The 12,430-nt window shown below is 42.1% G+C and overlaps 1 protein-coding gene across 1 annotated transcript in view; it reads left to right on the forward strand.

The window, feature by feature from the left end:
- LOC112075214 (pre-B-cell leukemia transcription factor 3) overlaps positions 1 to 11,172 on the forward strand; it is a 19,024-nt gene extending 7,852 nt beyond the window's left edge. The window contains exons 2-5 of the mRNA XM_070440815.1: positions 435 to 513; positions 1,920 to 2,055; positions 5,237 to 5,323; positions 9,253 to 11,172. Coding sequence (XP_070296916.1) covers positions 435 to 513; positions 1,920 to 2,055; positions 5,237 to 5,323; positions 9,253 to 9,345 — 395 coding nt within the window. The 3' untranslated portion in view covers positions 9,346 to 11,172. The remainder of the gene's footprint in view (positions 1 to 434; positions 514 to 1,919; positions 2,056 to 5,236; positions 5,324 to 9,252) is intronic.
- The last annotated feature ends 1,258 nt before the right edge of the window (positions 11,173 to 12,430 follow it).

The raw sequence follows: 12,430 nt of genomic DNA on the forward strand, positions 1-12,430 counted from the left end.
TTTGCATGGGTGTAGTGGTGTGTGGTTGCTGGGTGTAGGGGTGTGTGGTTGCTAGGGGTAGTGATGTGTGGTTGCTAGGTGTTGGTGTGTGGTTGCGAGGGTAGTGGGTGGGTGGTTGCTAGGGTAGTGGGTGTGTGGTTGCTAGGGTAGTTGGTGGGTGGTGGGCGGGAGGGAGGGAGGAGGGACATCTGGAATTGTTGTTAAAATTGCAAATGCAATTAAATATTGAGTCATAAAAAATCAACACAACGATTATTAAAATGTTCACGCTCTGACGTCAAATCAAATCAAACTATCCATTTTCATCTTCATTCAATGTTCTATAGCAGTGCTTACAATTCCAATACAATTGCTGTAGGCAATGAGACTCAGGGGTTAATAAGTCACAAGTGCATGATGGGAGGTTTTCAAGTCCTTCCATTTTCTTTTACCAGGCTTCCAGATGAGAAATGAGGAATTTCAACTGGACTCTGCTGAGAGCAAAAACTCCCTTTTAACCAACATTTCACAGCGGTACTGATTCTCTTTAGGAAACCTTTATGTGTTGTGGTCATTCACCCACTAGAACTACTCCTTCCATCGGTCATTCTCACACCCCTACCATAGTGGAAGCTTGTCTCCCTCTCCACCACCTCAACCTGAATTCAATTTGTTTCATTTAGGATATGAGTACACTAGTTCCTGTTTAGGTTGCTTCATTTAGGATATGAGTACACTAGTTCCTGTTAGGTTGCTTCATTTAGGATATGAGTACACTAGTTCCTGTTTAGGTTGCTTCATTTAGGATATGAGTACACAATTCCTGTTTAGGTTGCTTAATTTAGGATATGAGTATGCTAGTTCCGTTTAGGTTGCTTCATTTAGGATATGAGCACGCTATTCCTGTTTAGCTTGCTTCATTTAGGATATGAGTACGCAAGTTCCTGTTAGGTTGCTTATTTAGGATATGAGTACGCTAGTTCCTGTTTAGGTTGCTTCATTTAGGATATGAGTACACTAGTTCCTGTTTAGGTTGCTTCATTTAGGATATGAGTACACTAGTTCCTGTTTAGGTGGCTTCATTTAAGATATGAGTACGCTAGTTCCGGTTTAGTTGCTTCATTTAGGATATGAGTACACAAGTTCCTGTTTAGGTTGCTTAATTTAGGATATGAGTATGCTAGTTCCTGTTTAGGTTCCATTTAGGATATGAGTACGCTAGTTCCTTTTAGGTTGCTTCATTTAGATATGAGTACACTAGTTCCTGTTTAGGTTGCTCATTAGGATATGAGTACACTAGTCCTGTTTAGGTGGCTTCATTTAAGATATGAGTACGCTAGTTCCTGTTTAGGTGGCTCATTAAATTGAGTACACTAGTCCTGTTAGTGGCTTCATTTAAGATTGAGTACGCTAGTCCTGTTTAGGTGCTTCATTTAAGATATGAGTACACTAGTTCCTGTTTAGGTTGCTTTGATGGTTCTTTGACATACAGTATCTAGACCTTCATCCCCCTTCCCTCGGTCCTTACTCTCTCTGTTTTCATCTCTCTTCCTCGGTCCTTACTCTCTCTGTTTCATCTCTCTTCCTCGGTCTTTACTCTCTCTGTTTTCATCTCTCTTCCTCGGTCCTTACTCTCTCTTTTTCATCTCTCTTCCCTCGGTCCTTACTCTCTCTGTTTTCATCTCTCTTCCCTCGGTCTTTACTCTCTCTGTTTTCATCTCTCTTCCCTCGGTCCTTACTTTCTCTGTTTTCATCTTCTCTTCCCTCGTTTTTGGATAGTTGAGTTGTTCGGATGTATGGATCAGTGAGTGTAACGTAGTGTGAAGTTGCCCCTAGACTCATATCTTGGGGTCAGTTTAGCATTTCCCCCCACTAATGGTTAAGATTAGGATTGGGTGAGAGGAAGCTGATCCTAGACCTGTATGTGTTCTTCTATTCAGCTACTTCCATCTCTCCTCTCCAGGTTCCTCTGCCTCTTTTAGCCTCCCTAACTCTGGGGACATGTTCATGAACATGCAGAGTCTGAATGGGGCCTCTTACCAGGGGGCTCAAGTCGGAGATAATGTGCAGTCACAGGTAGGTCAGGGTGAGAGGTCAGGAAGAGAGGTCAGGGTTCAAGGCTTACTTAAGGGTCACATACTATTGACTGTTCTAGGTTTGGGGTCAATACCCTTTTCTTTAAATAAAATAAAAAATGGAATCATTCCATGAATTGGAATAATGGAGACAATTTGGCCTTTACTTTKTCTGAGGTTTTCGTTGAATTCATGGAATGATTTTGAGTTTAAATGAGATTGGGCTTCAACTCAAAACCGTAGCAATACATTGGTAGTGGACTGGTAATGTGCAGTCTGGGTACAGCAGGACACTATACTGTTGGTTATGTAGCTTGATTATTTATTATCTTAGAAGGTATTCGTCAGGTGTAAGAAATATGGCTTTAGATATTATAGACCTTTTGACATATTTCTATATGACAGTAGATTACAGGTTCTGTTATTTTAGAAGGTAGAGTGTCTGGCTTTGACTTGAGCTCTTGGGCTGGGATTCCCCACTTTCTTTACTTACCTGTCCCATGTCTGTTCTTTACTGTCCCATACCTGTTCTATACTYTCCCATGTCTGTTCTTTACTTTACTGTCCCATGTCTGTTAATATAAGCTGTCACCAATGCTGTTCTTACTTTATGCCATGTCTGCGCATGTCTGTTTCTATACTGTCCCATGTCTGTTCTTTACTTTACTGTCCCATGGTCTGTGTCTTTACTGTCCACATGTCCTGTTCTATACTGTCGCCATGTCTGTTCTTTACTTTACTTCCCATGTTTCCCTGTTTTTTTTAACTGGGTTTTTCCCATGTCTGTTCTATTACTGTCCCATGTCTGTTCTTTTAACTTTACTGTCCCATGTCTGTTCTTTACTGTTCCCATGTCTGTTCTATACTGTCCCATGTCTTGTTCTTTACTTTACTGTCCCATGTCTGTTCTTTACTGTCGCCATGTCTGTTTTCTTTACTTTACTGTCCCATGTCGTGTTCTTTACTGTACTGTCCCATGTCTGTTCTTTACTTTACTGTCCCATGTCTGTTCTTTACTTTACTGTCCCATGTCTGTTCTTTACTTTACTGTCCATGTCTGTTTCTGTTACTTTTACTGTCTCCATGTCTGTTTCTATACTGTCCATGTCTGTTTTACTTACTGTCCCATGTCTGTTCTTTAACTGTCCCATGTCTTGTTCTATACTGTCCCAGTTGTTCTCTTTTAACTTTACTGTCCCATGTCTGTTCTTTACTTTACTGTCCCATGTTTTGTTCTGTTACTTTACTGTCCCATGTCTGTTCTTTACTTTACTGTCGCCATGTCTGTTCTTTACTGTGTCCCCATGTCTGTCTGTTCTTTACTTTACTGTCCATGTCTGTTCTTATACTGTCCCATGTCTGTTCTTTACTTTACTGTCCCATGTCTGTTTCTTTACTGTCCCATGTCTGTTCTATACTGTCCCATGTCTGTTCTTTACTTTACTGTCCCATGTCTGTTTCTTATATGTCTGTCAGCCATGTCTGTTTCTTTACTTTACTGTCCCATGTCTGTTCTTTACTTTAACTGTCCCATGTCTGTTCTTTACTTTACTGTCCCATGTCTGTTCTATTACTGTCCCATGTCTGTTCTTTACTTTACTGTCCCATGTCTGTTCTTTACTTACTGTCCCATGTCTGTTCTTTACTTTACTGTCCTGCATGTCTTGTTCTTTTACTTTACTGTCCCATGTCTGTTTCTTTACTGGCCCATGTCTGTTCTTTACTTACTGTCCATGTCTGTTCTTTACTTTACTGTCCCATGTCCATGTTCTTGTATCTTTACTGTCTCCATGTCTGTTTCTTTCTTTACTGTCCCATGTCTGTTCTTTACTGTTCTGTCCATGTCTGTTCTTTTACTTTATCTGTCCATTTGTTCTGATTATACTGTCCCATGTTCTGTACTTTACTGTCCCATGTCTGTTCTTTAACTGTCCCATTGTCTGTTTCTAATTACTGTTCCATGTCTGTTTTTTACTTTACTGTCCCATGTCTGTTCTATACTGTCCCATGTCTGTTCTTTACTTTCTGTCATGTCCTGTTCTTTTACTGTCCCAGTGTCTGTTCTATACTTGTCCATGTCTGTTCTTTACTTTACTGTCCATGTTCCTGTTCTATACTGTCCCATGTCTTGTTCTTACTGTCCTCATGTCTATGTTCTTTATTCTGTCCATGTTTGTTCTTTACTTTACTGTCCCATGTCTGTTTTCTATACTGTCCCATGTCTGTCTTACTGTCCTCATGTCTGTTCTTTTACTGTCCGATGTATGTTCTTTTACTGTCCCATGTTGTTCTATAGCTGTCCCATGTCTGTCTTTACTGTCCCATGTCTGTCTTTACTGTCCCATGTCTTGTTCTTTACTTTACTGTCCCATGTCTTGTTCTTTAATTTACTGTTCCCATGTCTTGTTTCTTTAATTTACTGTCCCATGTCTGTTCTTTATTTACTGTCCCATGTCTTGTTCTTTAATTTACTGTCCCAATGTCTGTTCTTTATTTACTGTCCATGTCTGTTCTGTTCTTTACTGTCCCATGGTTCTGTTCTTTACTTTACTGTCGCCATGTCTGTTCTGTTCTTTATCTGTCCCATGTCTGTTCTGTTTTTACTGTCCCACTTGTGCTGTTCTAATACTGTCCTCCCATGTCTCGGTCTGTTCTATATCTGTTGCCGTCCCGTGTTTTGCTTCGTCACATTGATAGAAATTATTTTTGAGAGAAAAAAGGCCAAATTGCCGACAAAACATTACAAGGTCCTTCCTATTTGAACACTTGTTTCATCCCAGTTCTGTTCTTTCATGTTTGTTCTTTTGTTGTTGTCATTTGTATTGTTTCTTCTTCAAAATGATGGAGTGGAAGGGTGAGCAGGCATTGACATTTCGTCAGCGTGTTGTCTTAGTCTCTTCCTTTTTCTCTCTCCTGTCGTTCTGCTCCCTTACCCTCTCCACTCTCTCTCCTCTCCCACTTCCGTTTCTATCTCTCTCCCTCCCTCTCTACCCTCCCTTCCTCTCTCTCTCCTCTCTCTCTCTCCTCTCCCTCTCCCTCTCTCTCCCCCCCCACTCTTTCTCTCTCTATCCTCTCCCTTCCTCTCTCTCGTCTTCTCCCCCCCCCTCTCTCTCTCTCTCTCTTTCCCCCTCTCTCTCTCTCTCCTCTCTCCTCCCCTCTCTCTCTCTCTCTCTTCTCTCCAGGGGAGTACCAACGCCATGCTATCATGTCAGACGGTCGGATACAATGACGGGCTCCGGCATCCCATGTACAGTCCTCACAGTCTAAATGTAAGTGTACAGTCCTCACAGTCTAAATGTAAGTGTACAGTCCTCACAGTCTAAATGTAAGTGTACAGTAATCATGATCATGACAACAAATGTCCACAAATATGTCACATCGTCGCAATGATGGTGACGACGACATTGGTGATAATGACTCCTAAAATCATTTTCATTTTAAAACCCCATTCACCCAGGGTTAGAAAATCCTAGGACCCAAATAGTATTTCTAGAGTTGTATGTTGCAGCCGTCGTCTCCCTCCGCCACCCTTCCTCTATATTTGAATGCAGTTAGTTGAGGGTGGGGTGATCGGGGGGCAGGATTGTAAAATAAGACCCAGGGGTAATCTCTGTTTGCCAGGGCTCCCAAACCCTTTTCAGTGAGCCGCCAGTGTGATCAAACAGCAAATATACGACAGGCGAGATTAAGGACGGCCCATGTGATGACAAAGATAAATGTATGGCTTCATATTAACACTCACATCCACACCCCGGCCATTTAAATGAGAAGAAGCGAGCGTGCTTCATTCCATTTATGAAATGCATTTTATAARACCCCCGTAGCCATATGAAAGGGGGCTTTTTACTGGCGTATCTGTGTTTTCATTTAACTACTTTGAAATGCTTCTGAGAGCGAATTTGCAGTCCATCTTCTTATCACGGTAATGAAATATGAAACTGGAATTGCCTGCAGCCTTGTACAGATGCGACTATGGTCTTTCCTGATGAGCTCTGATAAGACCCTTCTTCATACTACACCAGACAATCTGAGCTACCGTGGTAAAGATACTTTTATTGGTGCGGGATGAGCCGCCGCGACGGAGAGAGAGAGAGAGAGAGAGAGGCGTACTGACGCTTCCTTTCGCTCAACCCCGACACAGAGAAATATTTGCATTTGCTGTCTGCTCTCTAGCAATGAAAGGGGAAGCAGACTGGTTTTCTCCATTACAACGTGTCCGTCTTGTAAAAATGAAAGGGGAAGCAGACTGGTTTTCTCCATTACAACGTGTCCATGTCTTGTAAAAAATGAAAGGGGAAGCAGAGGACTGCGTTTTCTCCATTACAACTGTCCGGTCTTGTAAAAATGAAGGGAAGCAGGACTGGTTTTTCTTCCATTACAACGTGTCCGTCTTGTTAAAATGAAAGGGCGAAGCCAGACTGGTTTTCTCCATTAACAACGTGTCCGTCTTGTAAAAAATGAAAGGGGAAGCAGAACTGGTTTTCTCCATTACAAACGTGTCCGCTCTGTAAAAATGAAAGGGAAGCAGGAGCTGGTTTTCTCCATTACAACGTGTCCGGCTTGTAAAAAAAATGAAAGGGAAGCAGGCTGGTTTTCTCCATTACAAACGTGTCCGTCTTGCTAAAATGAAAATGGGGAAGCAGGACTGGTTTTCTCCATTACAACGTGTCCGTCTTGTAAAAATGAAAGGGGAAGCGACTGGTTTTCTCCATTACAACGTGTCCGTCTTGTAAAATGAAAGGGGAAGCGGACTGGTTTTCTCCATTACAACGTGTCCGTCTTGTAAAAATGAAAGGGAAGCAGACTGGTTTTCTCCCATTACAACGTGTCCGTCTTTGTAAAAATGAAAGGGGAAGCGGACTGGTTTTCTCCATACAACGTGTCCGTCTTTGTAAAAATGAAAGGGGAAGCGGACTGGTTTTCTCCATTACCAACGTGTCCGTCTTGTAAAAATGAAAGGGGAAGCAGACTGGTTTTCTCCATTACAACGTGTCCGTCTTGTAAAAATGAAAGGGGAAGCGGACTGGTTTTTCTCCATTACAACGTTGTCCGTTCTTGTAAAAATGAAAGGGGAAGCAGACTGGTTTTCTCCATTACAACGTGTCCGTCTTGTAAAAATGAAAGGGGAAGCAGGCTGGTTTTCTCCATTACAACGTGTCCGTCTTGTAAAAATGAAATGGGAAGCAGACTGGTTTTCTCCATTACAACGTGTCCGTCTTGTAAAAATGAAAGGGGAAGCAGGCTGGTCTTCTCCATTACAACGTGTCCGTCTTGTAAAAATGAAAGGGGAAGCAGACTGGTTTTCTCAATTACAACGTGTCCGTCTTGTAAAAATGGAGACAGACTCAATGTCTTATGCGGCTTCTCAAGATTAGAACAGGTTTTTTTCTGTTGTAGTGTTGTTTTTTGTTGGGTAATGTTTTGGCCTCATAAAATACATACGTACATGGCTGGTATGTTCATTATGTATTTTGGTGGAAGAACAATCAAATACAGCTCTCAAAGAGTACCACTACTTCAGCCTGAAATGTGTTCTTCTATTGGACATGATCAAAACTGACACAGCAACAAAACACACAAACGTGTGAAAAAACACAAAGCCGCGTCGTTAGGAGCACTCCCACATCAAGGTGTCGTTTTTTGGTTTTCCGGAGTACCCTTTCTTGCTCCAGGCAGTGGAGGCGATGTGCCAACCTCGAGCAGCTTCAAAGTGTAGCGTTTTGCACACTCTCCCCCCCCCTGCCCTCGCACTCACAATTCCTTATTTAGGTCATGGCTCTCAGTCCATCACAGGGGAAGTGAGGGAAGCATGGCGGGTTGTGTTTGGCTGTATCACATAACTCACAGCCATGCTACGTTGTTTAGAGCAAGCTAGGGGAAGTCATCAGGATGGATTGGACAGGGAAGAGYACAGCAGACTGGATATGAATGGTATGTCTAACGACAGCCAGGGTCAGCTGCTCTGTCAAGACAAAGTGATGATGCTAAACAAAACCCACTATGTGTTATACAGATATAGTACAATATATATACATGTTGATCATGCTAAATATATTTTTTATGTACTATATATTTCTATATTATTTTCAATATATTGAAAACATGTTAACTTTTTCTAATTTATGCAAGGACAATGTTTAAATCTGTGATTTTTATTWAAWWWWWTTTAAATCAAATGCTAGGCCAAAACCCTATTCTAACCCATTCCTGACTCGACGATAAGGAAAATCCTCCTCCCGTCACTTCCTTTCAGTGTTTCCCCTTAAAGTTGTTACCCGCGGTGGTGTCCCCTCCCGTCTTCATAACTGACACTAGAATTTGCAGCGACAACCACTAAAGCAATCCGATAAGACATTGATTTCACCACTCGCCTCCAATGACCAGGACGCGGGGCAAATTTGTCAGCAAGAGACCCTGTCTGGGGATGTCAGTGGTAATGCAATGGGGCTTACCCCCGCCGGCAGACACCATGTCGTATCTCTCTCTCTCTGTTTGTTTCCTAACCCGGCCATGTGTGTGTGATTGTGGGTATACACTCAATCTGACTGCTGAAAGAGGGAAGCAAGGGGCCTCTTCCAGACCAGATTGGGACAGCAAGCTTTATACTATTGGATGTTAATTTGGATATTGAGTTTCATTAAATTCTAAATGTAATCCACCCTGAACTATGATTATGTCAGTTGTGGCTCGGTTGCTTGAAGACCCGATCAAATCAGCCCCCTCAGTTGTAACTTTACCTGTTTTTCAAGAAGTAACCCTTGCACTCTATCTCTTTGTGTCTCTCTCTCTCTCTCGCTCGCTCTCTGTCTCTCTCTGTGTCTCTCTCTCTCTGTCTCTCGCTCGCTCGCTCTCTGTCTCTCTCTCTATCTCTCTGTGTCTCTCTCTCGCTCGCTCTCTGTCTCTCTCTCTATCTCTCTGTGTCTCTCTCTCGCTCGCTCTCTGTCTCTCTCTCTATCTCTCTCTGCCTCTCTCTCTGTCGCTCTCTGTTTCTGTCTCACTCTGTCTCTCTCTCTGTCTTTCTCTCTCTGTCTCTCTCGCTCTGTCTCTCTCGCTCTGTCTCTCTCGCTCTGTCTCTCTCTCGCTCTCTTGCTCTGTTTCTCTCTCGCTCTCTTGCTCTGTTTCTTTCTCTCTCTGTCTCTGTGTCTGTCTCTCTGTTTCTGTCTCTGTGTCTCTCTCTCTCTCTTTCTCCATCATGTAGGGTAACGGGGGATGGCACGGTGCACCTACTCCCTCCTCAGTGACGTCCCCAAACGAAGGGCCAGGCAGTGTGCACTCTGATACCTCAAACTGACCACCTCACTGATCGTCTCTTTTCCACCTAATATGCTACCGTGCCCTCGACCAATGTGACTGAACCAAACAGAGGCCAAACAGAACCAATCACCTCCCTCGACTGAGTCTAACCCCTCCCCCCTCCACTCCAGACAATGTCGGCCATTTTGTAAAATCCCATCCAATAACCTTCACAGTCAAGACTGATATGATTGGATACAGCTTTTAGCAACATTTTCTGAATATAAATATATATTAACTGACAGACTGACGAGTTGGGGTTCAGAATGGGAAGTCTAGAGAAGCTAACAGTAGATTTATTCAAGTAAAAACTGAAGACCGTGCATCTCTCTCAACCCTTCAGATCTTCCTTTTTGACACTTTTTACTTTTTTTGGCCAACTAAGACTGAAGGCAACATACATGTGGTCCAATGGATTTTCTTCTGCCAGTGTCACTATACAACTGTTGTGGCGACAGCGGAATCATTTGAAGTTGCAGGTGTGCAACTGACGAAAGGTTTGCTTGCTGCGATGCTTCAATGGGACTTAGGATTTCTGCACCTCTAGTGGACTCGCTGTATTTCTGATACTAACATCCCCGGATTTAACATGTTTTGGGGATTGACACGATGAAGGACATTTAAACGGCACCTTTTTTTTGTCATGCTCTTATTCTCAACATGAGTCCTCTTGCTGAACATGAATRTCTAAACCTTTTATTGGAGACTGTGCATTCAGTTCGAATGGATATATTCAGTCATTTGATAGTATTCACTCCAATGCTGTCTCAAAAATTCATATTTGTATGATCATGTGTTACCATATCTTACAAATGACATTTACTAATAGTAATACCATTGGAGGAGTTCCCGAGGAATTGTGTGTCAAAACAGAGCTGTAATGATTTACCTCATGAAAATGACGACGTCACCATTTCAAACGGATTTTTAGTAACTTAGAGTACTACCTCTTCTTAACCTAGCATTACTAACATCTGACTATTCTAAATCCCAATTTTACTTTTGTTTTACATGTCTTGTAATTAGCTCTTGTACTTTTGATCTTGTTGGGGGGGGGATTGCTGCATTATTGCTGCATTATTGCAACTTTACTAAATGCCAGATTAACGCTTAGCAGTAGTGTTTAGTTAAGAACAAAAGGTACATTTGAGCCATTCAACCAAACTAGGAGGCCGCTACGGTACTAGCTTCCCAAAGAGCTAGTCATGTGATCTGTCATTTTATGGTCGTGTATTAATTGAACAGGGTCCAGAAATGTCAGTGGTGGAATTTACTAGAAGCCTGTATGGATGTGAAAGGTGACGTACCCCCCCCCCACCCCCATTTCCACTTGTGGGAATACAGGCTGTGGGGGTACAAAGAAACATGTACTGTCATACACACCTCACAGCCAGTATTCCCACAAGGGGAAATAAGCCACCTTTTTTTTTTAACATGTAAGAAACATGTATGGTCATCACCAAACAGTGAAACTGTTGTAAATACCGAAGAACATTTTGAATGTTGCTGATTTTGTTACTTATCCTCTTAAATATATGAATGAAAAGACGTAGAGGTCTCAGTTCCCAGACCTGTGTATTTCAGACTCTGTTTCACAGCTACGTTTTTTTTTCTTGCTTCACTTCTTTTTKTTTTGTATCACGCCATTTTGAAACTGAATGAAGTCCTGATAAAAAAAAAAWAATAATAATATTTGTGGCAGTGGTCCTAATGTATTAAATATGTTTCATTTGTAACCGCACACCGTGGAGGATTCTGACCCCAAACGAGTCCTCTGTGCTAGTTTGTGTAGTTTCAAACACAAAAAAATAAACTTTTGCTTTAATGTTTTTGAGTCGCTGTACTTTCTCTTCAGCACACCGAATTATCTCCTCAAGGTAAATGRTTTTGAGTCGCTGTACTTTCTTCTCAAGGTAAAGCGGTGGCTAAACACTTCTCCTTCCAACTCATTGAACCAATATTCTACACTATTGATTTGATCCAACAGTAAGTCATTCCACAATTGTGCAAGAACAACACAAAAAGCCATACAGTACTAGACAGAGGCACCGGTTGGAGAACATTCCATCACAAACCTTCAAATGACCTTGTGGGACTTTTTCCAAGCCGTTAGAAGAAGTGTTCCGAGCCGTTAGAAGAAGTGTTCCGAGCCCAGCCCTTTAGAAGAAGTGTTCCGAGCCGTTAGAAGAAGTGTTCCGAGCCTTTAGAAGAAGTGTTCCAAGCCTTAGAAGAAGTGTTCGAGCCGTTAGAAGAAGTGTTCCGAGCCGTTAGAAGAAGTGTTCCGAGCCGTTAGAAGAAGTGTTTCCGAAGCCGTTAGAAAGAAGTGTTCCGAGCCGTTAGAAGAAGTGTTCCGAGCCCTTTAGAAGAAGTGTTCCGAAGCCGTTAGAAGAAGTGTTCCGAGCCGTTAAGAAGTGTTCCGAGCCGTTAGAAGAAGTGAAGCAAGAAAAAAAAAACGTAGCTGTGAAACAGAGTCTGAAATACACAGGTCTGGGAACTGAGACCTCTACGTCTTTTCATTCATATATTTAAGAGGATAAGTAACAAAATCAGCAACATTCAAAATGTTCTTCGGTATTTACAACAGTTTCACTGTTTGGTGATGACCATACATGTTTCTTACATGTTAAAAAAAAAAGGTGCTTATTTCCCCTTGTTGGAATACTGGCTTGGAGGTGTGTATGACAGTACATGTTTCTTTGTACCCCCACAGCCTGATTCCCACAAGTGGAAATGGGGGTGGGGGGGTACGTCACCTTTCACATCCATACAGGCTTCTAGTAAATTCCACCACTGACATTTCTGGACCCTGTTCAATTAATACACGACCATAAAATGACAGATCACATGACTAGCTCTTTGGAAGCTAGTACCGTAGCGGCCTCCTAGTTTGGTGAATGGCTCAAATGTACCTTTTGTTCTTAACTAAACACTACTGCTAAGCGTTAATCTGGCATTTAGTAAAGTTGCAATAATGCAGCAATTTCCCCCCCCCCCCAACAAGATCAAAAGTACAAGAGCTATTACAAGACATGTAAAACAAAAGTAAAATTGGGATTAGAATAGTCAGATGTTAGTAATGCTAG

Source organism: Salvelinus sp. IW2-2015, unplaced genomic scaffold (assembly GCF_002910315.2).
Source record: "Salvelinus sp. IW2-2015 unplaced genomic scaffold, ASM291031v2 Un_scaffold3034, whole genome shotgun sequence".
Lineage (NCBI taxonomy): Eukaryota > Metazoa > Chordata > Actinopteri > Salmoniformes > Salmonidae > Salvelinus > Salvelinus sp. IW2-2015.